General features: G+C 40.3%; 2 protein-coding genes across 6 annotated transcripts in view; one reads left to right on the plus strand and one right to left on the minus strand.

Annotated features, from left to right (window-relative positions):
* The window catches only part of LINS1 (lines homolog 1), a 32783-nt gene extending 26119 nt beyond the window's left edge, over positions 1 to 6664 (minus strand). The window contains exon 1 of one of the 4 annotated variants that reach the window (XR_010124037.1): positions 6300 to 6542. The gene's annotated coding sequence lies outside the window, so the exon portion shown is untranslated. Of the gene's footprint in view, positions 1 to 6295 lie in introns of all 4 variants that reach the window. The other 3 variants (XM_054451020.2, XM_063653076.1, XM_054451022.2) reach the window with 3 other exon arrangements.
* The window catches only part of ASB7 (ankyrin repeat and SOCS box containing 7), a 48644-nt gene continuing 28935 nt past the window's right edge, over positions 6641 to 26349 (plus strand). The window contains exons 1-4 of one of the 2 annotated variants that reach the window (XM_054451024.2): positions 6641 to 7227; positions 7413 to 7511; positions 13882 to 14003; positions 16304 to 16565. In XM_054451024.2, coding sequence (XP_054306999.1) covers positions 16355 to 16565 — 211 coding nt within the window. In that variant the 5' untranslated portion in view covers positions 6641 to 7227; positions 7413 to 7511; positions 13882 to 14003; positions 16304 to 16354. The remainder of the gene's footprint in view (positions 7228 to 7412; positions 7512 to 13881; positions 14004 to 16303; positions 16566 to 26349) is intronic. The other variant, XM_054451025.2, reaches the window with a different exon arrangement.

Here is a 26349-nt window from a genome sequence, read left to right on the forward strand (position 1 = left end):
AATCTATTTTGCTCCATTAATGAAGATGCAGTGACACTTGTCACAGAAGTTGAGGCACTCCAAACCGAGGCTGTCTTCCAAGATTCTGGTTCCCTCTACCAATCAAAACTGCATTTTTGACAGAAAAAATAAAATGGGTCTGGTTAGACAAGAGCACCTCCCACCCCTATTAAAAGAAGTGGGGCAGATATCTTCCAACAGCATGCCATGTGCCAGTATCTTCTCTTTAGTTCCATTCTTCACTCTCCTCTGTGCGGCAACAGGCTCCAGGAGATTTGGAGTGGGAGGGGCGGAAGGCAGGCTGGACTTTCAAGCTCCAGGAATTGCCAGCTCTCTTTACCTTCAGGGCTAAAGGGGGTGCTGGCGGCTACTGGCCTTCGAGTGCTACACCATCCTTCCTTTTCCTCAAAACAATGGTACTCAAACTGTGTCATGCACTTGACAGGTTTACGAAAGCAGACTGCAGGGCCCTACCCTAGGAGTTTCCCATAAGATAGTTCTGGGGTGGGGCCGCTCAGTAATTTGTATTTCCAGCAAGTTTCCAGGTTACTTCTGAGATAGTGAGAATACGAACTCTGTCATCTGTTTGTACATTGTCTTCCTATGAAACTCTTGTCTTAGGACTCTGAAACAGGCCAGATTTTTTTTGGCATGAAGGAAAAGCCTGGCAATCAAGTTCTAGATAAAAGACTTCATGCTTAAATGCATTTTTCTGTCAAAGTGATATACTGATGATACAGGAGCTAGAAATTATTTAGACAGATAGTGAGGGTAAGAGAGTCCTCGGCAAGGTTTCCCTTTTAATAAAAAGCAGCCCCCAAATCATTTATTTTCTAACAAAAAGCGGCCTGAAAATCAAGCTACAAGCATAGATACACAAGTAAAAGCTTGCATAGGTGAATGCCGGCAGCTGTGCCAATGGGAAAGGGCTACCTGGGGACCGGGCACAGATAAGAATGTAACAGAGGAAGCCTGCTGCAACTGGTTAAATCCAAGATGGCCAAAAACTTGACTGAATGCATACTCTTGGCTGCATTATACCCCTATTACCATACAACTTCCCTGGGGAGACCGCCCACTCCCTGCCACGTACCTGAAGCCATGACAGTTCCACATTAACCACATTTAGTCAAGAAAAGGGTGGCGCCCTGATTCCGGGAACTGCCCGCCCATTTTGTGGAAACCCTCTCCTTTTATCATAGAATATTTGTGCCTTCATCATGCCTATCTGCGTAGCAAGCCCTGACCACATTACACGCCTCTTTTGAGCACATCCACGCTCCTCTTTTGAGTGTGGACTTGCTTTCACTCTGCAACAAACCTTCTACATTTTCACTGTGGTCTCCCTTTGAAACTCTTTTGTGCAGAGAAGCGAAGAACCTGACCTGGCCTACTGGCAACAGTATCTTTCTCAAGCAGCTCTATTATGTGGCCACTCCAAAGGCAAATCTTTTTTTTTTTAAACATAGCACAGATCAATGCTGGACATTAGAATCATAACGTGTTCATACTAGAAAAAATCTCAGAGAGAATTTAGAGAGAATTCTCAAACTGTAGCATCAGAATTACCTGGAAGGCTTATTAGAACACAAACGGCTGGGCCCACTTCGGAGATTCTGATTTAGTGGGTCTGGGAGAGCCCAAGAATTGAACCAGGGACTACACTTTGAGAACCACTGCGCAACCTACTTGATTTATTGATGAGGAATCTGAGCTCCTTAGGTTTTTATATGCTAATGCTAAGCATTTTTTAAATGAATGGAAACTCTCCAATGTATCAATGTGAATGATACTTTTCTACACTTAGTTGATAAATTATAACTGTATGTTTTAAGTGGTACTTCAGAATGAAATATTTCACTGAAAGGTTTTCCTTAGTCTTCCCCTTTTCCAGTCTATGCCTTGTCCCTTTTCCATCTGCCCCCACAAACCCGCCACCAGTGGCAGGGCAGTGTTTAGGAACTGTCTATAGATGTGATACTGTCTAGATTTTACTGAACTCCTAAATTCTGTACACAGACAAGATCTGATTTTTCAATTGATAAAACGAGATTATCTACCTCAAACAAGTAGCATACTCAAAGATTTGCAAAAATTAAATGGCTTATATGTGAAAACACCTGTACAACTCAAGTAGGAAGATGTCAATGTCTTTATTTATTAACCTTGATAGGTTCCTTCCAGCCTCTGGGCCTTGATACAATGCTTCTCCTTCCACCCACTTTCCCTTTTGTTTTAGGCTTAAATATGACTTTCTTTGGCAGGGGTAGGTCCTCCGGTGATACTCTGTCTTCCAGCTCTGGTGCCCTGTCTTACAGAATGTGTCACAATTATACTTTAACGATTTGTGCAATGATTTGTATGATTTAGAGTTGTCTGCTTGGTTCTTCCCTAGCTCCTAGCACAGCATTTGATACACAGTAGGTACTTATATTTGTGGAATACATTCCTGGCTGAAGATTAATTTAGTAGTGTATATGTATCAATCCTAAAATCAGTCCCAAAGTATATTTTAGTACCGTTTTGATCTCAAAAAACTTTAAAAACAGCATGTAATATTTTAAGTTGTGAATTTTAAATTATAATAAAAATGTAGTATCGAAGAATTATAAACAGTAGTATCCGTAGCAGGGATTAAGTTCTGAGCTCATTCAGTCTTTACCGTATAACACATCTGACAACGTACCTGACAGAAGCAACACACATTGAAGCACCATCTTCAAATGGCTGTGGTAGAGTACCATAGAAGACCAAAATCCCTTAAATTACCAGGGCAAGAACTATAAGGAACTCAAAAGCCTCCAGTTAGCTTCCTTTCTTTCGGCATTCTTTTTGCTGTGATGACGAAGTCTGAAATACAATTTCTCTACCCAGCCCCATCTCCTTTTCTGCCAGGTACAGCTGAACTAAGTTGGGCTAACAAGGCAGATGATGGGCTCCAAACTGTGCTGCATCTGTCTTTCTGGTGCCCCTCTTTATTACACCAATATCCCCAGACACAACCTGCAGGCCCAGAACAGTGCCTACTGCCAGCTAGAGCATAACCTGCTCATTCTCTCCACCACCAAGTGCTTTATGGGCCAGGACACAGCCTCCTGGGCAGTGGTCCTTGACCTTGGAATCTGACCTTGACACTGACATCGCTGGAACATTAGGAAAAATCCATGAGCCTTGGACTCCCTGGAGACCAGCTAAATCAGAATTGCTGCAGTGGGGCTGGGGCATTTTTCCAGTGATAAAGTCTTTCTCTACTCAAGAAATAAACTTAATTCTGATTGAGTCAGGGTTTCATGAATCAAGCTTCATAAATACTTATCCCAAATTATTTCACTTATATGTTGTAAGATGTTCCCATTTTTGTAAGTTTTATATTATTAACTAATTTAATGAGAAATGAAGTGTATCTGTTAAAACCTAATCAACTTGTTAAAAATATTCCGCAATCTAAACTGCTTTTACATCAATGAAAAGTTATAAAAATTAGCAAATCTGATAGCACCAATTCAATAAAGCAATTTAAAATTATCTAGTAGCACATTCTGTGAAACTTTGACAATATGATGTTACTTGGCTATGATATAATCATGTACTCCAATCATTTGAAAATGGTTGTTTAACTCAAAGGCAGGATTTTAAATGAAAAACAAATGGTCAGAAATACAAAGAACTAGGAATTAGGAGACAACTCTGTTTCTAGGCTCTTCACCAACAAGTTCTTAGGCCCCCATCTCTCTACTTAACTATCATTTAGCAAATACACCATATGAATTGCATGGGTGCCGAGTCTGCTATAAGAATGAATATGTTCTCCACAACAATTTGCATATTTATACATTTCTCTCTCCCTCTTTTTCCTTCTTTTTGGGAGTTCGAAACTTCTTGACTCTATAATTAGTAAATGTTATAAAACTGAACTTGCACATTATATTTGAACTGTTAAAAAACAAAATTTGAGGCTGGGTGCAGTGGCTCACACCTGTAATCCCAGCACTCTGGGAGGCTGAGGCAGGTGGATCACCTGAGGTCAGAGGTTCGAGACCAGCCTGGCCAACGTGGTAAAACCCCATCTCCACTAAAAATACAAAAATTAGCTGGGTGTGGTGGAGCGTGCCTGTAGTCCCAGGTACTCGGGAGGCTAGGACAGGAGAACTGCTTGAACTTGGGAGGCGGAGGTTGCAGTGAGCCAAGATCGCACCACTGTACTCCAGCCTGGGCGACAGAGGGAGACTCCGTCTCAAAAACAAAAAGAAACAAAATTTGAACAAATTTAAAGATGTAAACGGCTTTTATTAGCAATTCATGAATCTGGCAGCATCTCAACTAAAAATTTAGAAAAGGTGTTCTGATTAGCTGAGCAGAGGTGGGCTGAAAAGGGTTGAAGAAGCAAAAACAGAATAAAAGACAGATCAGTCATTTCAAAGCTACTTTCCTTATAGAGACAAAATGGAGGAGAGACTTCTTTATTATGCTGGCTCAGGTAAATCAGGCCTCCTTGACTCCTTGCTGTGTATCTTCTGGATTTTTTGACAACTGGCCCATTTCTAAGTTGTTTGATTATGTGGCAGCTAGCACCAGCAACTCCATTCTGATTTGGCCTGGTCTGCTGGGCCTAGTACAGGGGTTTAATCTAAAACAATGGCTTCCTATACATTTGATTTAACAATACTAATAAAATACCGCTTTTATTTTATTTGTTTACATTGGAGTCCTGCTGTTAAGAAAAAAAAAGAAAAAACAAGGAGAACTCATGGTAGAATTGAAAGACCGAAAGCTACTAAAAATTGATAGCATTTAATAGTCCTGAATAAGTTGTTTCTAATTATAATTCAGCTACCAATTTCAAGGAGAAATGGAAATTTAGAAAGTTGAAATTATGAAATATGATTGCTGGGAAGTATAATGGGACAAAAATAAAAAAGCTGAATCTATCTTCACTGCCACTACTGCACTTCTACTCTGGACAACTGCAACTGATCCCTTCCAAAGTGGTTGTATCCTGGCCCACTCTACACCCACTTCCTTCTGAGAAACCAATCCACTTTCCTTAGGATACAGTCCAAACTCCTAAACAAGGCTTACCAAGGCCCTTCAAGATCTGACTCTCCGCGTCTTCTTACCTCTATGCCCCACCCCCCAGTCTCATTACCAGTCATTTTCCCACCACTCTGCTTCAGCTACCCTAGCCTTCTTTCTGGCAGTTCCTGTAAACAGCAAAGCATATTCTAGCATCAGAGGCTTTGCATTTCTAATTCTCTCTGCTGGCAAAATTCTCTCCCTAGATCTTGGTATGGCTGGCTCTTTGTCATTCAGATCGCTGCTCAAATGTCACTTCCTCAGAGACCTTTCCTATCTGTCTTAGTCCGTTTCCTGTTGCTTATAAAATAATTCCCAAAACTCGGTAATTTATAAAGAAAAGTAATTTATTATCTAGTTTTGGAGGCTGGGAGAAGTCTAAGACTGACGGACCACATCTGGTGTCAGGAGACAGCACTGCAAAGTATCACGTGGCCAGGGGGCTGAGCAGGCTCACGTGTTGTCAAGTCTCTCATTAAAAAGCCACCAGTTCTACCTCCATGATAACCCATTAATCCATGAATAGATTAATCCACTCGTGAAGACAGAACCCTCATGATCCAACCACCTCTTAAAGACTCTACCTCTCAGTACTGCCACATTGGGGATTAAATTTCAACATGAGTTTTGAAGGGGACAGATATTCACACCATAGCACTACCTATCTAATTCAGCCCATCACGTCCTGGTCAAAATCGATTCCACCATTCTGCTTGATTTTCCTCATATAATCCATCCCTATCTGATAATTTTGTGTTTGTCTCCCCGAAATCACTATCTTGTTCACTGTTGTCTCCCCAAGGACTAGAACAGTGGCCAGTAAACATTTGCTAGATGAATAAAGTGCTTAATAAACATGTCTTGATCAGTCTATCTCGCATTTTCCCCACGACCCCTCTCCATTCATTCACAGGAACCCGCCAACGTTGCTATCCTTTCAGTAAAGTCTTTGGATCGGCATCCCTATCTCAAAGAGGGTCCCTTCTCCCACTTCAGGCGAGGCACTGCCAGCCTGGAAGCTAACGGGGTCTCAAGGACCGACAGCCGCGCCAAGACCGCGCACTTGCGTCTGAGAAGCGCTGAACAGGGGCGAAGAAACAAGGCACCCCTCTACTCGTTTCCTGGAGCCTGCCGCCCTCCCAACCTTAAGCCCTGAACCAGGCTCTCATTTGGCCGCACTCGTGCCTCCCCTGCTGCCAGCACGGCGACCGGTCCCAGTTACCTGCCTGGGTTCTGGCTCAGGCGAACTCTCTTCACACCGCCATTTGAGGGAACACAAATGCCCGTTCTGGGCCACCGTAGTTCACAGAAAGTACAAGCTGGCACCTCCTCCCGCATGCGCAGAGACTGCCTTCGGCGTATGGTGTCTCTTAGCAACGACTTTGAGTCCCTCCGCTAGGGGCGGAGCCTCGGAAGCCACCACGGGGAAGCTGTAGGGGGAAGTGAGTGAGACCAATCGGAGACGAATCTCTGCCCCGTTCGGCACGCCTCCCTTAACTGTCGCGAATGCAAAGGCAACTTTACGGCAGGCAGAGGGTGGGGGCTGCCGGGGGTACGGAGGAGAGAAGGAAGCAACCAACCAACCAAGTCGTCCCCACTCCCCCCACCCCCACCCATCCCGGAGCTGGTTTACGGCTCCAGGCTCAGGCTCCACTGCGGCCGCTGATTGGTTGTTGAAGGCTTGGTCCCATCCCAGTGACCCCAAAGTGCTGGAGGGAGGGGGCGGGGGTGGCCCAGTGCAAAGTGCATCCCGAAAGCCCCCTGTCCGGAGACCCCACGGCTGGCACTTCGGGCCCCGTATGACCTGGGACCTCGCCGTCCCGAGACCTCCTGGGTCCCTCCGTAGCTGGAAGCCTCCGGCCCGGAGCGCGGCAGCCCCCTGCTCCGAGCCCTGGACCGGGACTGCCCCCCCACACCCGAGCCAGGACTTCCTCCCTGCCTCCCTGCACCCCTGCCCCAAGGCTGCCCGGCGGCCGGGATCGCCACCTCCTGCCTTCTCGGCTGTTCGGATATTCGCCGGGCTGGGGCCGTGAGGCACCGAGGAGGATCAGGAACACCAGGGTCCGGCCCTGCCTGGGGTATTTCTTCAATGGAGAAGTTGGTGAGTGCAGAGGAGGCTGAAAGGAGGAAGAGAAGCAGCAGCTGAGGAGACAGGTAAAGTCCTTTACTTCCCCCGAGGGGAAGAGTGCTGGCTGGGAGGGTAGGAGGGAGGAAAATCTCTGCTTTTTCTTGCCTGCCCTTGCCACTCTCCAGCCGCTTTCCTGAGCTCCCCCTTCTTCACAGCACCCCCCCCCCCACCCCTGAGGCACTACACCACTCACTAGTTTCTGTTTTTCTAGGTTTGAGCTGGCTGAAGAAGACGCGAAAGCAGGAAGGGGTCTGCCCACCTATCAGAGAAGCAGAAGGCACAGTGCCTCTGACTAGCATCGTCTATAAAGGTAATGAGCCAGCCCTCCCCTCCCCCATTGTTTATTCCTGGCCCCTAGCTCATTAAGCAGTGGTTTATTTTCAGGGTGGTTGCCCGGGAATGCAACCTTTCCTAACCCCCCCACCCCCACCCCCAGTTTCCCAGGAAAAACAAAAACATTACCCGTGCCTGATACTTAACATTTTATAACTTCTCTACCCAGGAACGTATTTTCCCACTTTCTCTCTGTACAGTGTGTTTCTGTGTTTTTCATTATCTTTTGGTACAGCGTGCCATTTACTCTGCTCTGAGGCTTTGAGACCTTTTTGTAGCTACTCTCCCTTCCTTACTCTCATAGGAATTCCTCAATTCCTTGTTAATTGCTTGTTAATTCTGAATAACTTTCCTTTTTAATTAAACCACAATTTACTGTTTTCCCCCTTACTGTTTCCTATCACCTTTCTTCTACCTGCATCAGAAAAATCTTTTGAGTTATCTAACTGACAACGATTTGTTAGAGAAAGGTAAATTATTGACCTGAGATTTATGAGTTTCAGAAAATAGTTTGATTTTATTTCCTACTAGAAAGCCAACCTGTGTACCTTAAGAGTGTGAATGGTATGAAGGCAACATTATTATCCTGAAGCACTTAGGCGTAATTAACTCTTTGGGCTCTCTGTGTGTTTGTGTGTGACAAATGTGGATGGGCTTTGAAACTTACAAAGATACAATGTTTCTTACACCTCAGATTTTCCAGAAGAACTCTTAAAAATTTACACAATATCTTATTAATTATTTGACTCAGGAATTTAAAAACAAAGGAACCTTTTGGTGTGTTTACATGTCTGGGTGTTAATTTTAGCACTCTATAAAAAAGATTTCTCATTTTAAAACCTTTACGTAGAGTTTGCTGGATTGAAATTTAAGCATCTAATTCATGTGATCACATTTCTGCTGCCATATTTTGTTGCTGCTTCTGAAAATGCTCTGAAAATAAACTTAGGACTTTAGTGTAATTCCTAAAGAGGGGTTATAAGCATGGAAATTATACAAGGTTTAATTCCAAAATTAGCCAAATGGATGACTTTTCTAACATCCAGTAGCAAAAGTATAAAGTGACTTGTTAATGTGAGTTATTTTAATATCCCAGATTGTTTAGGGAATTTTTGTTATAAGGAAGTGCTTAAAATAGCAGAAGTTAATATTTTTGGTTTCCTATGTTCCACTGGACTTTCTGCTCTCCACAAAAAGAAATTAGTATCTTTACTGATTCTGTTAATTCTTAAGACATAGCTAAAGAGATAAAGACATAGCTTTTAAGGGGATCTGAGGTATACATATTCTTGAGACATGGAACTGCATGCCAAAAGAAGAGATTCTAGGGAATAGGATTTAGAATCAGTATCTACCAATGACTGTTCCCTGGTGAAAATTTAGGGCAGCTTTTGTATGTATATGTAGGGAATCAGGAGTACTTGACTACATCATTTCAGTAAAAGCTAAGCGGAAATCTTTAAAGGCTAATTTTTATTATGTAAGTATGGAAGTTGCCAGGGAGATGGCCTAATGATTACTTCAGAACTTTTAAAAAATGCTAAAATATTTAAAGTATGTTTTAAAGATCAAAATGAAGTACTGTGTTTGTATTCAAACCTCTCAGTTAAATATTTTTTCAGCTTTAGATGTAACTCTAGGATGCTTTCATTTCTAAGGAGTAGTTTCACCTGAGATGGTAAAGGGAGGGAGTCTGGCTAGTCCAGCATATAAGGTAAGAGAGGACAAGGCTTTACTGTAGCTCTCAGCCAGTTCATTCTCATTGCTCAAATAGTATTTCATGGATCATCTCATTTTTTAATAGTTTTTCTAAGATTAGGGAATATATGTAAATTGTCAACATCTGTCACGTTTCTAATATCAGAATGATTGAGAGTATTTGGTCTAGATTATACCAGGCATTTAGAATATTTAATTTGAGTATTTATTTACCAACATGGCTAGTTAGGTAGCTTCCATTTTTTAACCTGGCAGTTAGCTTTGTATTAATTCTATTGCCAGTCATGTGGCTTAAAAAAAATCCAATTTATTTCATCACCAAATATAGATTTATAATCACATAGGGAGAATAATTGATTTTAATCAAAGATATGCAATGATGCATCTTTAGTATACTGTGGCCAGTACTTATGTTCTTTACACATAAAGTGATGTCATTTACAATTATTTAATACTATGACACATACAGTATCTCTTTAATTTGTTCACATTTAACTTTGGTGACATAGAGATACACACCATCCCTAAAAAGTCTAAAGCCAGGTATCATTTATATTGGCATATCTATTACCTGACTTTCAGCCTTCCACTTCATAATCAACTGAATGCACTCCTTACGTAGGATGATTGTCTCCTTTCTTGATAACTTTCTAGGAACTGACACATGAGGCTGCAAAGATGGTGTTGGCAGACCTAGGTTAATAAGATAATATTGACAGGACCTCATCGTTATAATACTTGTGATTTAAGCTTTGAGTTGGGTCTGGATAAGTGAATTCTAAAATTTCTTTTGTTGAAAATTATTGGTTTCTCTGCTGGGATTTATGTGGGTCATGGATAAGTTGTGCATGGTAATAAATCCTTATGTTATATGGAGGCCCAGTAATTTGGAGGAAATACTAATATCTTTATTTGTTTTGGATCATAACCACTATGCTATACTTTGTTGAGTGACACTAAAATAACACTTATACTTTATTTTGGGTTCCAGGCTCCTGATCATATCAGTAGAGCTTGTGAACAGGCATCTCAGCCATGTTCTCCGTTTTGGTAGGGCCGTGTAGTGTTTTTGCATCCATCTGCCCTCTTAGGTCTTGTGAATGTGAACCACTGAAGGATTTTTTTTTTTTTTTTCTCAGACCCAATGTCATCGGAGTTGCTGATTGCATTTATTTTCTTAGCAGCATGTATTTTTGTTTACTTTGCAAGGAAATGCTTATTTCTTTCTTTGAGTAGCAAGCCAATATCTTGTTTCTAAGTTTATGTGACATCAGAAAGCACAGTTCAATTTACATCACTTAATCAAAAATGTGTGGACTTTTAATGATAATAATATGCAAAAAGTCATTAATGTCTAATCATTTATGCCAAAGGAAATTTGGGAAATATGGTCAAATTTGGTGAAGGTTTTGTAACTTTGGACAGGTCTTAAGCATATTTTGTTTTATGTTTATTTTATTCTTCACACTGTTCTATCATATAGACTTTTAACTGTGAAGCAAGAAGTTTTGGGTTTAACTAAATGAACTTCAGTTGGCATCTATATGGAAATTAGATGGTAATGTATTTGAATTTCTAAATTAGTAGTTTTTAATATGGTCAATAGTATTAAAGCTTGGAAGCCTAGATTGTTTTCTTTTGACCCCAAGTGGAAAAGAAAGTCTTCCTTGTTTGTTTGCTTTTTTTTTCCTTCTGACTGTGAAACCTAGAATAAAATTTCCGAAGATCATACCCTCAGAGTATCAGTAGCTCCTGAGTCCACAAAAACATTACTAAACATACATAACTTAGAAAATTACCTCCTGGCCGGGCGCGGTTGCTCACACCTGTAATCCTAGCACTTTGGGAGGCCGACGCGGGCGGATCACAAGGTCAAGAGATCGAGATCATCCTGACTAACATGGTGAAACCTCGTCTCTACTAAAAATACATGAATTAGCCGGGTGTGGTGGCACGCTTCTGTAGTCCCAGCTACTCAGGAGGCTGAGGCAGGAGAATCGCTTGAACCCTGAAGGCAGAGGTTGCAGTGAGCTGAGATCACACCACTGCATGGAGCGAGCCTCCGTCTCAAAAAAAAAAAAAAAAGAAAAAAGAAAGTTACTTCCTTTGCTATTTTCCTTTTCATTTTATAGGTGACTTCCATGAGCTATCAGTTTTTTAATAAACTCCCTGAGGGAAAATAGGCTTTCTTCCATTCTCATCTCTGGACTTCCTCTGTTGTTTTTTAATAGACATCTTTACCACTGGATATTGTGTTTGCTTTTCAGCTCCATAGTCTTTTCTTCATTTATACACATGTGACTCGACTCTGTCAGGCGCAGCTCTCATAAAGTAACACCAAGAGGAAATTACTTGTTGATGCTTTTGACTATTTGTGGTCTTTTGTAATAAATTATTGTCTGTCATAATTCAAAGCAGTGCAGCTGACAGGGATCATGTGTGCATGACGTGTGTATGTTTTTTTCTGGTAAACATGGATGCACTAGTACATGCAGGGAGTACTTTTTTGGTTTAAACCTGTGGTTATTGTTTATAGCACTTGGTATTTTCAGAAAAGAGAAAAATAATCTTAAAATGTCTGGGATTTTAAGAAATTCATTTTAAGTATGCAGAACTCTATTGGAATACCACCTGGAGGTGCTACCTGCGGCCAGACCCTATCACTGTGCCAAGTACGTGTCAAGCATTCCATAGACATTTGTTTGTTTGACTGAAGGAGCTCATATGGAATTAGCACAAGTTGCTACCGCCTGTGAATCTTTCTTGTGGGGAGAAATAGTTTCGCCACTTCGTCTTTTACCACCAGGCCTTTTCTTGATATTGTTAATAAATTAACACCATTTCCTATTCTGCTCAGCTCTCATGCTCTCTTCCCTGTACTTCCAGCTGCCTCCGTGGAAGTGGCAGTGGATAGTTGGAAGCCAGCAGCAACCACAAGGATTCTTCAGGCTTGAAGCTATGTTGGGTCATTTTTACTTCTTATGGGAAGTAAGGGGTGCTGAGGGCACACTTAGAAGTGAGATGTCCAGTGATGTTCACTCTTGAAATGTAGATGTAGCTCGTAAAAAGTGGTGGCATATTCATTTGTGGCAATGTGTGAGGCTCATCATTGGAGACACTGATTTGCATTTTAAAATAAACTTTATTATAGGAAAGCTTTGGATTTACAGAACAATTACAGAGGCTGTGCAGAGTTCCTACATGCTCGATACTCAGTTTCTCGTATTAACATCTTAACATATATGTTTGTCACCACCTTGAGGAGGGACTATCTACACAAATTATTTGGAATTCTGAACAACAGATGTGTTTCTCCCCCTTTATTTATCAAATGAGTTATTTGTATCAATGTGAACTCTTGATATCCGCTTTGTACTTTGTCATCTGGTACTGTTTTAAGTATTGCTGCAGTTGTTCTCTCTTTGGCTATTGAGGGATCTTTCAGTTGGCTCCTGTGTCACTTTGACCTCCCCCACCGTGGTGTCTTTCTTTGAGCACCTCCTTACTTTCTGGCACGGTGTGATGTTCCAGTCTTAGAATCAGCCATTTGTATGAGGATCGCTTTGCACGTTTCACAGCTTGTTTCGTAGGAGTTGTTCTGATCTTGTCGGCCTCATTTATTTAGAAATAATAATAGAATTTTAAAACAAATTTTATTTCCAAGGGCAAGTTGGCAAACTCTTTACCTTCCTTGAAGACGTTTGACAAGGAAAAGTAGATGAGAATAGAGGAAAAGAGAGAAGTGGACTATACCAATTTGGATTGGTTGAAAATTCTGGTGTGCAGCCAGCAGGACATACAACTGCCGCGGGCCAGGTTGCTAAGTGGCCCGACCTTTTCTTGTCTGAAGGTTTAAGTGATGCTTACCCACCATCAGGGGATGAATTAGTAGTTCTCCCAATATGTAATTCCTAGAGTTTTGTGTGGAAGTCACTTTGTGTCCTTAACCTTGTTAGAATTAACAGAGCTGGAATTTAATTGACACGAAGAAAGATCCCTTTCTTTTAGTTGTAGAGAGAGTTTATTCAGAATTCACATGGGGAACCTGGCAAGGCTGTTGTTAATGTTTTATCTAGTTTGGTATATGCATAAAGGAATAACAATTTCAAAGTGATTGACTTGATGCCTTTAGGGCACATGAAGAAAATGCTTTTAAAGACACAGTCTCCTTTTAGTTGTCATAGATTTTATTTTAACCCAGGCCACCTACTATATTTAATGCACATGTATTCTCATTTGAGTGCTGTTTAGAAAGTGCAGGTGACTAATGGTGTCAGTTAAAAAGTAATTCAGATAAAGCAAGTCTGAAATTGTATTCTCAGTAGAGGACAATGAAGAATCTGTGCTTGCATCCAAATTCCAAATATGTGATTTATTATTTTTTTTATTTGCTCTTTCTCAAATAGCTGCATTTTGGGGGGAAAAGCCTGAAACTAAATCGTATTTATTGGAGATGAACATATGTAACAAGATTATTTTCTGTAAGAGTTGATCTGAGTTCTTTCTCTGCTCTATAGATTTATTGTAAAGCACTGAAGTTTACATTCATCAAAAGGTAGACTATGCAGACAGCTATAATTATTATTTTAAGGAATTTTCCTATGATTGTTATTTTTATTTGTTTTTAGGTTAAGAAGGCTTTTTTGCTTTGCAGCCTGGACATACTTTGAAGCCCCTCCCCACGATGCTGTGTGTGCACAATGGTTATTAGGCAATCCGTACATCAGGAGAAGGGACACTCTTCCATAAGGTAAGGTGCCTCAGGGTCATCGGTCATCTGTGTTGTTCTGGGGGAAAACTCATTTAACTTTTACTTTTCTCTTAAATCAGTTAATGTATACTAAATGCACCACTCACTAAAGAAAACCGAGGTTTGTTTTGATATTGTTTCAGTCTTTTTCTTGCATGGTAGACCTCGTTTAAGTGCCAACATAATCACTTAATTAAAAAGAAAATCTGTTAAGGATGATTGTGAGCATAGTACGTTTCCATTAATTCCTTCAGATGGTCTTCAGCATTTTCTCTCATAACAGAATAAGCAAAAACCTATTCTGAAAGGATTCTCATTTTAAAATTTCTAAGAAAGGACAATTTTTTTAAGGAATTGAGAGAAGAAATAAGAGGTAATCTTGTGGCCGGGCGCGGTGGCTCGCGCCTGTAATCCCAGCACTTTGGGAGGCCGAGGCTGGTGGATCACAAGGTCAGGAGATTGAGACCATCCTGGCTAACATGGTGAAACCCCGACTCTACTAAAAATACAAAAAAATTAGCCAGGCGTGGTGGCAGGCGCCTGTGATCCCAGCTACTTGGGAGGCTGAGGCAGGAGAATGGTGTGAACCCGGGAGGTGGAGGTTGCAGTGAGCTGAGATCGTGCCACTGCGCTCCAGCCTGGGTGACAGAGCAAGACTCCATCTCAACAAAAAAAAAAAAAAGAAAAAAGAAAAAAGAGGCAATCTTGTTTATTCCCATATTTCTCTGAGGAAATAGCTATTTGTGGAAGTAGCTTGATATTTTTAAATTTGAGCACTTAGTCGTGATACTTATGAGTAAGTAATGACACCATTTTCTGTGTATAAAACAACATAGGATATTTGTATTCTTAAGTTGTAATGATTTGACTTAAGTTAGGCCTAAGTTTACCTTTGTACAGTCTATAATAAGTATTGCAAGATAAATGATTGTTGGTAGCAAGATAATCCTGATATGTCTAACCTACATATGAGAACAGAAATGTCTTTAAAGGGCTTAATCACAGTTTAAAAAATGTTTAGAAACAAAGGGACTACTAGTTAAGAGATGAGTCTAATCTATTCCTTCCAGTTAGCACACCTGGAGTGGCTTTCCGGAAGCTTGTTAGTTTTCTGTATGTAGTTAAAAGCTTAAAAACACACTAAAAATGTTTTTGTATACATACATGTAAGATGCAATTTTTTACCATTTCACTTGGGACTGTTCCTGTTTCCATAAAGGAGGTCTCATTTTACTTCTTATTTTAATTTTTTAGACAGGGTCTTGCTCTGTATCCCAGGCTGGAGTGCAGTGGCACAATCACAGCTCACTGCAGCCTGGACCTCCCAGGCTCAAGTGATCCTCCTGCTTCTATCTGCCGAGTAGCTGGGACTACAGGTGCACACTACCATGCTTGGCTAATTTTTTAATTTTGTATTTTTTTGTAGAGACAGAGTCTCACTGTTTTGTCCAGGTTGGTCTTGAACTCCTGGGCTCAAGTGGTCCCTTCTGCCTTGGCCTCCCAAAGTGCTGGGATTACAAACGTGAGCCACTGTGCCTGGCCAGATATTTCATTGTATATTGGGTTTTAGTACAGTCCTCTTTTGTGACCTATTAGAGAGTATGAGAATTCACTGTACTACTTTTCCTTTTAGTAATTTGATCATGTGGTTAATCACCAGATTGTTTAGATTCTTTTTTTTTTTTTTATTTGAGACAGAATTTCACTCTGTTGCCCGGGCTGGTGTGCAGTGGCGCAATCTCAGCTCACTGAAACCTCCACCTCCCGGGTTCAAGCAATTCTTGTGCCTCAGCCACCCAAATAGCTAAGATTACAGGCATGTGCCACCACACCCGGCTAATTTTTGTATTTTTGGTAGAGACAGGGTTTCACCATGTTGGCCAGGCTGGTCTGGAGCTCCTGGCCTCAAGTGATCCGCCTGCCTTGGCCTCCCAAAGTGCTAGGATTATAGGCGTGAGCCACTGTGCCTGGCCTGATTGTTTAGATTCTTAAGGTTTTAAAATATATCGCTACTTCTTTTTTTTTTTTTTTTTTGAGATGGGATCTTGCTCTGTGGTCCAGGCTGGATTGCAGTGTTGCCATCATGGCTCACTGCAGCTTTGAACTCCTGGGCTCAGGTGATCCTCCCACCTCAGCCTCCTGAGTTGCTGGGACTATAGGCGTGCACCCGGCTAGTAGTATGCACTGTCATTAGTAAGGTTTACTGATTTAGCAAATGGAATGTTCTGTGATATTTAATAGACACATTATCAGGAACCAGTTATTCTAAATTCTACATTTTCTACCTTCTCTTCTTAAAGGCTGATCCCCGTAACCTAATGAATCCTTTGTAAAAAGTGGACTCAGCTAGGATGTTACACCATCATTGTCGAAGGAACCCTGAACTCCAGGAAGAGTTGCAGATTCAGGCTGCGGTGGCTGCTGGGGATGTCCACACAGTGCGAAAGATGTTAGAACAAGGCTATTCTCCAAATGGCCGAGATGCTAATGGCTGGACTCTGCTTCATTTCTCTGCAGCAAGAGGAAAGGAAAGATGTGTTCGAGTTTTTCTAGAACACGGAGGTGAGTTTTGTGGAAGCAAATCTTTTTCTCCATGGAGAAACATAAATTATGTTTAGTTTAAAATGTGTCTATTTGTAATTTTTAATGCTTCTCTTCTGTTAATACTCAACATCTTATTCTCTCTCCTTTGTGAAGATTTGCTATAAGTGTATCTTTTTGTTTAAAACCAGATTGTTTAAAAGATCAGTTTTATGAATGGATTCTTTTCCCTGAAACTGTAGTTTCTGTACAGCCAGGTTTGCCCAGGTTATTTCAGCTAAGCAACCTTTCTTCAGGTTGTCCAGTTGCTTTTGTTTCGGAAGCAAAAGTGGCTGTGGTATACCCATAATTAGAGAATTGCACACGTTTCCCCTGTTGATTATTGCCCAAGCATATAGACTGAGCACCCGTCCTTTAAACATCACGGCCTAATGATACCCTATCCTTATCTTTTTGTTTCAAATGCTTTCCTTTGTTATTTTAGAGCACTTGTTTTTTCCAGAAACTGTACATAGTTTGTAGGTATACTATAAGAAGATTGGTTATCTGAGATCTAATTTTGTATAAATATGTGCAGTTGGAAACTATATTTGACATATTAATGTTTTTGCTTTGAAAAACTGTTCATTCCCATGGTTTTTAAACCAATGATTGTCCAAAACTACTTTCTCCAGTTGAATTTCAGCCTACTTTATTTTCCTAGAGACGGGTTTTTTATATATTTGATCATGTATACCCACATTATCTCTGTAAGTTACGGTTGAAAGCAGCTTGATTGGGGACTCAAATTACATACGTGCCATTCTAGGGCTTTAGTTGCTCATTAGAAGTGATTTAGTTTCCTTCCTAAGGTGCACTTTGTTACAGAACTAGCCAAACTGACTTGCATTTTGAGGTGCAGAAAAGTGTTGGAAGTTCTAGAATATTCTTATGAGGGCCATGTGGATAATGTGAATAGATGAATACAAAGGCTAACGGGATGGACTATGGCAAGGCGTGCTAACACTGAGACTAGGCAGAGCCACATGGCCCAGGGGCCCTGAAATGGGAACTATATGCCTGAAATAGTTGACCATTGTCAGAACCCAGAAATTCTCTGGCCTGTGCCCACTTTGTAGCTTGTCTTCCATGTCATTTCACCTTACAACACGAAAACTTCAGTTCTGAAGTTGAAGAAAGGGAAATAGAAGTGGAATGCCAGGAAAAAGATCTGTAAAAACTAAAAGGTGGGTGTAAAGTCAGAACGGTTGAAATTCTATGCAGGGCTTCATAATATGAAGACCAAGATCAGGGCTCACAATGTTTATTCCACCTAGTCCTGTTGCTTTTCACTCCTGCCAGCCTTAACTTTAAAAAAAGTTAATAAAAGTTCTGTTATTCAAGTAATACATGAATATTGTCTCTTTCAAACAAAGCAAATCTTCAGTTAAATTATACAAATAAAGCCACAGTCCCCTTTGACTAACCCCTAATCCTTGTCCGTCTGCCTCTGTGTGGATGTAACTGGGTATACATTTGGTTTAGTGCTTATCCTTCTAGAGTATTTCCTGACACTATTACATGGACTCATAGAAATTCAGTCATATGGCCAAGCGTGGTAGCTCAGGCCTGTAATCCTAGCACTTTGGGAGGCCGAGGTGAGTGGATCGCCTGAGGTCAGGAGTTTGAGACCAGCTTGGCCAACGTGGCGAAACTCCATCTCTACTAAGAGTAAAAAAATTAGCTGGGCATGGTGGCAGGTGCCTATGATCCCAGCTACTTGGAAGACTGAGGCAGGAGAATCACTTGAACCCAGTGGGTGGAGGTTGCAGTGAGCCGAGATCATGCCAGTGCACTCCTGCCTGGGCGAAATTGTGAAACTCTGCTCAAAAAAAAAAAAGAAAGAAAGAAAGAAAAATTGTGTCGTATTATGTTGTGTGTGGTTTTGAACATCAATGATAACACTGACTGTATAATTCTACAACTGTTATTTTTTATACAACTATGTGACTTAAAGACTTTTTAATAGCAGGAGTCTGCAGACTTGTTCTGTAAAAGGCCAGATAGTAAACATGACAGGCTTTGTGTGCCCTACTGGCTTTTGTAACTACCCAGCTCTACTGTCGTAGCCTGGAAGCAGCCACAGATAGTATGTAAACTAATGGGTGTGGCTGTGTTCCAATAAAACTTTATCGAAACCAATGGTGGGGGGAAAAAAAGAAAAAACCAGTGAGGGGCTTAGGGGCTGTAGCAGGAGTGTCCAATCTTTTGGCTTCCCTGGGCCACGTTGGAAGAAGAAGTGTCTCGGGCCACGAATAAAATGCACTAACACTAACAATAGCTGATGAGCAAAGAAAAAGCAAAAAAGTCTTATAATATTTTAAGAAAGTTTATGAATTTGTGTTAGGCTGCATTCAAAGCTGTCCTGGGCTGCGTGCCCGCCGTGGCTGCAGGTTGGACAAGCTTGGGCTATAGTTTCTGAATCTTTCTCTCTGTATATATGTATCTAGTTACGTGCAGCATAAGGACATTTTGCTCAATCATGGACCCCATTTACAATGGTGGTCCCATAAAATTATAATACCATGTTTTACTGTACCTTTTCTATGGTTAGGTACACAAATGCCATTGTATTACAGTTGCCTGCAGTATTCAGTACAGTAACATGCTGTACAGGCTTGTGGCCTAGGAACAGTAGGCTGTATGATATAACCTGGGTGTGTAGTACTCTGTGCCATCTAGGTTTGTGTGAGTGCATTTTATGATGTTCACACAAGAGCGAAATCACCTAACAACCTAGTCCTCAGAATGTATCCCTGTTGTTAAGCAGTGTATGACTGTACATCTATATATATTTTAATAGCTTTATTGAGATGTAATTCACATGCCACGGAATTCACTCATTTAAAGTGTACAGTTAATGGCTTTTGGCATATTCATGGAGTTGGATATTCATCACCACAGTCCATTTTAAAACATTTTCATTACCCCCAAAGAAACCTTCTGTTGGTTCTATTAATACATATTGATTCACTCTTCTTTTCAGCTGCTGAATATAGTATTGATAGGTATGGATACACTGTCATTTGTTTATTCTCTTTTTTTTTTGAGAATGGCTGAAATTTTCACAGCAGGAGATTTTGTTTTTTGAAAAGGTAGTGCATACATACATGGTTAAAAAGCAAATTAAAGCTACTATAGACTGATCAATGAGGGGCAAATCTCTAACTTTTAGCCCCAGTCCCTTACTCTTCTTCTAGAGGCCGTCTCTTTCACCGGCTTCTTTTGTACCATCCAGAGATAGTCTATGCATGTAGGCAGAAATATTTTTCCATTTTCTACCTTGTAGCCAGCTCCCTTTTTAAAATGTCCTGTTCCTCCTCTTCATTTTTTCACATAACAGTTAATTTAGTGATAGTTCCTTATCTGCATAGGACTCTGTCTCAGATTCCATCGTATGGATGTAATTTATTTACACTTACTTTTTATTGTTGGACCTTTTAAGTTTTCATTTTTCTGCTACTAGAAACATTACAGAGAATGTCCTTGAATGATCATGTTACATTATGTCAGAGTTTATTTCTTGACAAACTCCTAGAAGTGCATTTGCCAAGTCAACATTTTTTATGGATATTGGCAAGTTGTCCTCCGAAGAGATTGTCATCATTTTATGTCCTTACTGGCTGGGCAGGATAGTGCCTGTTCACCTGCCTTTGCTAGTGATGTACTTACCAGATGGTTTTTCTCTTTCCTGGTGTGATATGCCTGCCTCTCTTTTTTTTTTTCTTTGAAAAAATGACATATGAGTAACAAACATTGCAAGACTGGGCTTTTTGTCTTACTGATTTGTTGGAATTGTTTATATATTCTCCTTTGTTCGATGTTGCAATGTTTTCTCTCTTTTTGTAGTTTTTTTCACATTCTTGTTTTTGTCGTCGGGCAGAAGTCTACATTTCAATGTAGGTGAATTATGGTTTTCTTTAGCCTTATCGTTTGTGCCCTTGGTGTCTTGTTTAGGAAATATACCGCAGGGTCATTATTTGCCTCTATTTTCTACTAAAATGGTTTATGATATTTAGCTTTTTAATCTGTTCAGAATTGGCTTTGGTGTATATGAGGTAGCCTGGCACAGTTTCACTTTTTTCCCATAAAGATAGCCTAAATCATGTCTTCTTTCTTCATTACCGTGCACTAGGTCAGATATAAGGTTTTCATATATGTGTGGTTCCATTTCTGAGTTTTTATTTAAAACAACAAATATTTTGGATAAGCCATGTATTTGTTTTTATATAGCACCTTTTACCTGATACCCTTTCCCTAGTAGAATAAGAGATTCAGAAAGTGTTTCACCCAGTATATTATGAACCAACTTAGAAAAATTAGTGGAAGAAAACACCTACTGCCCCACTTGCTTATGGCCACTTGTGGTGCTTAGGCGTGCCCTGTATTTAATCTAGTCCTGGCTTATGACCTCTAGATCAGTGTAGCCGACTATGTGTTTAACGTCTGCACTCTTATGGCTCATAGACATCGCCAGCACAACACAAGCTGTGTTCATTCTCACCACGGTGTTCATTCTTGCAAGCGTCGCCACAGCCTCTGATTGCCATGCCAGCAATCTAGAAACCTTCCTTACGTCTAGTATGACTGATTGCTAAGTCTTATTGATTCTGCCTCCTAAAAAGTTGTCAGATCTTTTCACTTCCTTCCCCTGGAGATGCTACCCCATTCTTGGGCCAGGAAACATTCCTCACCAGGACTGCTACAGTGGTCTCTTCCATCCCTGCCTCCAGTCTTGCTCCCTCCCAACCAGTCTCCAAATAATGTGACCCGTTAAAATGGAAATAAAAATATTTCCTTTTAAAAATCCATAATTGGTTTCCCATTTCTCTTAGGATGGTATTCAAAGTTTATAACGTAATCCACATGGCCCTGCAATGCCTGGCCCCTCTTACCTTTCCAGCTGCAGCTTTGAGCCACAGCCCCTCTGCATTCTTTCAGAGTCACTGAGTGCAAAGGTTTTGGCCTGGGACCCTCTTGGGTCATGCTTCTGCTCACTCCCCACCCTTGCCCCATCACCTTGCTCTGCCTGCTTCTCTCTCAGTTCTCACTGATCATTTTCTCAGGGAAACCTTCTCTTACCAGCCAGACCAGGTCACCTAGGATCCTTGTATATATCCCTGGTATGTGATACTATTGTTCCCTGTGTGACGTTATCCCTCTGTTATATGATATTATTGTTCCCTGTACCTTTTTATTATTACAGCTATCATAAGCATAATGAATTGTTTTATAGTTCTTTATTTAATGTCTATATCTCTGATTTGTCTAAAGCTTCTTGAGGGTAGAACCCATATCTGTTTTGCTTTCATCAAGAAAGAGCGAAAACTAACACCAATTATCAAAGTAATTGTTCCTCAGTTTTACAGAGACAAGACTAATCTTTTCTTTTATCAAAAAATACTGGAAATGGGCCGCCTTATGGTGGGATTTTAAAGTTGCTTGAATGCATCATGCCTCCCCCCACCCCCCACGGGGTCTCCCTGTGTCACCCAGGCTAGAGTGCAGTGGCACAATCATAGCTCATCGCAGCCTAGTCTACCTCCTAGGCTCAAGCAGTCCTCCCACCTCAGCCATACCTGTTACTTTCAAAACAATGTAGTTTCTTTTCTTTTTTATTTATTTATTGAGATGGAGTCTTGCTCTGTCACCCAGGCTGGAGTGCAGTGGCGTGATCTCATCTCACTGCAACCTCCACCTCCCAGGTTCAAGCAATTCTCCTGTCTTAGCCTTCTGAGTAGGTGGGACTACAGGTGTATGCCACCACACGCGGCTAATTTTTTTTTTTTTTTTTTTTTTTTTTTTTTAGTGGAGATGGGGTTTCACCATGTTGGCTAGGCTGGTCCCGAACTCCTGATCCCAAGTGATCTGCCCACCTCGGCCTCCCAAAGTGCTGGAATTACAGGCATGAGCCACCGCGTCCGGCCTTAAAACAATGTAGTTTCTTTAAAAGTTTGTGAACTCCAGTCAGATTGGCTCCTCCTGTTAGTAGCTTATTTTGTGGTGGATAGTAAACCAAAATGAAGTCAGAGATCCCAATAGGGAACAGTGAGTGGACTAACTCATAAGAAACAAGACTTGACTTTTCACCCTCTTTTTCTCTCCCTCGCCTTCTCACCCTGCTGTGTGTGTGGTGTGTGTGTGTGTGTGTGTGTGTGTGTGTGTGTGTGTGTGTGTGTAGAGACAGAGAGGAAGAAAGAACAAGACTTCATATAGATAGATAGACAAGGTGGCCAGCTGATCCTTTATAAACTATGTATTCAGCAAATATTTATTGAGCACCTAATAGATGCCAGGCCCAGGGTTGGGCCCCGAGATGCAGAAATGAGCAAATATGGGACTCTCCTTGTGGTGCTTCGTCATTTGCTGGGGGATGGAGTTACAGCCGACATTTATTGAGGGCTTAGTATATGCCAAATTCCTCACAACTCTTTTGGGATAATAAGTATTATCAGTTTTTACATTAAAAATTCTAAGCTACAGAAGAGTAAGTAATTCACCCAAGGTCATTACTTCATAAGCAGTGGAGCTGGGATTCAAACCATTGTCTTACCTGTAATTCTGTATTGCCCCTAAGAAAACAAGGCAGTTCCAAAAGAGTGAATTTAAGTGCCATGTGTAATAAGGTCCTCACTGTCTCCTGGGGTGGGTGGACGAGTGCAAGGAAGACTTCCTAGATAAAGTGGGGTTGGAGTAGAAATCTGGAAAGGTGAGGCAAGGTTGGAGGCTGGAAGGATGGAGGTGTGGAATTACTCCAACTCAGGGGACACTACGTGTGACGGGTTGAAGGAAAGAAGGAGCGCTTTTGGTTTTAGGAGCTGAAAAATGTTCAGTAAGATTGGAGTATATCCAATAATTTATTGTAGGGACATCGGTGAGGTGTCAAAACCTTTGACAGAGGAATGGAAGAACAGATTTGTGCTTTAGTAAATTAGCTGGTTATAGTATGTGAACATATCAGAAGGTCGTAAGCCCTAAGGCAAGAAGAGTAGCTGTGATATGAGGTGAGAGTGAAATAAATCAAGAATAACTGAGGTTTTGGCCTGAGGATCAGGAAGAAAAGAGTTGCCATTAATTGAAATGAAGATTAGTAAAGGAGCAGGAGGGAAGCTAGCCAGATGCAGTTTAATAAATGGGACATAGGTGTCTAATACCAGTCACTCACCCAGCTAGAAATTACTCAAATATATTGATGGGTCAGATTTTACTAATGTTAAATTCATATACCTGCCTGGTAAAACCACTGATCAGTGATCACACAGAGCTAGCAAAAATCAGAGTAAGAGGTTGCTTGTGACCATAGTTTGGGGAGAGCGCTGTGACCACAGGCAGCCTGGTGGGGAGCGGCCACGTGAAGCCACACTTGCTGCCGCTTCTGGAGAAATCCATTGAGAAAATGAACGAGTTTGAGTTGAGTAACTGATACTACCTGTATTCCAAAAGGATAACAGTGTGGCTCTCTTTCTAGTTTAATCTAAGCCTGTGCTGTCCATAGCAGGTGTGGTTATTTAAATTTCAGCCAAGTTAATTAAAAAGTTCAGTTCCTGGGATGCACTAGCCATGTTTTAAATGTTTGCGTGTGACGAGTGGCTGCCATGTTGGAGAGCACAGTTGTCCTTTGGTATGTACAGGGGATTGGTTCCAGAGCTACCCCCTCAGTATAACAAAACCACAGATACTCAAGTTCGTGGTAGAAAATGGCATAGTATTTGCATATAACCTACACATATCTTCCTGTGTATTTTAAAATCATCTTTCAATTACTTATAATACCTAACACACTGTGAATGCTGTGTAAGTAGTTGTTATACTGTATTGTTTTTAAAAAATGTATTTTTATTGTATTATTTCTAATTTTTTAATCAAATTATTTTTCATCTGTGGTTTGTTGACTCTCTGCTAGGGAACACATGGATATGAAGGGCTGACAGTGGAACATTGGCCTGTGCATACAAGTGATATTTTGCTGCTTTACTTTCAAGCATCCTGCTTCAAAATGATGAAAACTTAGGGTTTTACAATCGTCCAAAAATGTTTGAGATTTTAAACACAAATGGGATGCATATAATAGCACATCTGTACAAATCCTGGTATTCTTTCTGACCAGGTTAGTGTACTGTTAGAATCGTGTTGGAAGAGTCTCTATTATAAGGGTGGAAATTGTAACAAACTCGTTATTATTTTCATTTTCCAATTTTGAGTCTTCTAAAAACTGCAAGACCGTGCTGGACATTTCAAGAAAATAACGTTGAAGAGACAATGTCTTAGTGCATTTATTCATCTTCAGATTCAGTGTTTATGCAAATTGGCCTAAGGGCAGTTGGCTAAAGCTCTAGAAGTTAAGTCTATAAAGCAAATCCCCAGAGGAACCTGAGAAACCCTTTCGATAAAGTAGGTAAAATCCTTTTGGTGAAACACATGAAAAAAAGTAGGAGATAAGGGGGTGATCAAAGAAATGCACAGAAGAACAGTGAAAAATATTTTTAGCATTTCAAAAATGAAAGATTTTGCAAATGATAATTCCAAATGTGGTGACACTGGCACACTGATGGAATTTATGAGAGTACATTTGGAAAGCAGTTTAGTAGTATGTATTGAAGTCTTAAAAACAGTAGTTTATCTTGCCAATATAGAATTTATATTAACTCTTTATTTAAATTAAGTTTAATTAATGATTAGATTAAATATAATTCTTTTAACATGGCTAGAGGAATCAGTCTTAAAAGCAGGAAATATTTTCTATACAAAAGTTTTGCCTTTCTGAATGTCATGATGTATTTTTTAAAAAAAGCCTACCTTTCATTGTATATAATTTTTCAAACGTAGGCATTCTCAATGCCCAAATATAGAGAAGCAATTCAGTAATTAGAGTATGGTTACAGCTATGTATAATTTCTTAAAAATGTGTAGAAGAAAAGCTGAAAGTCTATCATTGACAGCAGTTATTAGGAAATGCTATTCTTTTACCTTTGAGTACTTTTGCCACAGACAGTATAAATATATTTTTATCATCATTTCATCTTTTAAAATAAAATATAAGACAATAATTATGAAATTAAATTGTTGGGCTTATAACGTAAAGATGAAATATATGACAGTAATTGCGCAAAGAAAGGAGCTATATTGAAACAGTTTCTGTATACTTCTAGAATCCAGTAATCAATCCCAAAGTAAAAAGAATGAAATAATAAAGAGAATAATTGAAATCAGTGGAATTGAAAATGGTCAAATGATAGAGAAGATAGATGGAACTAAAAAACAAAAAAAAGGATTCTTTGAAAAGGATCAATAAAATTGATGAATCTTTGTCTAGAATGGTGAAAAAAAAAAAAAAAAAAACAGGAGAAAAGATACATAACCAGTATCAAGAGTGGAAGAGAGATTCCCTGTAATACTGGAAATCCTAGCCAGAGCAGTCAAGCAAGAGAAAGGAATAAAAGGCATTCAAATTGGAAAAGAGAAAGTCAAATTGTTCCTCTTTGCTGATGATATGATCTTATATCTAGAAAAACCTAAAGACTTTACCTAAAAAACTCTTAGATCGGATAAATCAGTACAGTTGTAGGATACAAAATCAACATACAAAAATCAGTAGCATTTCTATATACCAGTAATGAAACAGGCAAAAAAAGAAATCATGAAGATATCTCACTTATAATAGCTACAAAAAAAAAAAAAAAAGAAAAAAGAAAAAAAACCAGCAACCTAGGAATAAATTTAACCAAGAAGATGAGAGATCTCTACAAGGAAAACTACAAAGCACTGA

The sequence above is a fragment of the Pongo pygmaeus genome, chromosome 16, assembly GCF_028885625.2.
Source record: "Pongo pygmaeus isolate AG05252 chromosome 16, NHGRI_mPonPyg2-v2.0_pri, whole genome shotgun sequence".
Taxonomy (NCBI): domain Eukaryota; kingdom Metazoa; phylum Chordata; class Mammalia; order Primates; family Hominidae; genus Pongo; species Pongo pygmaeus.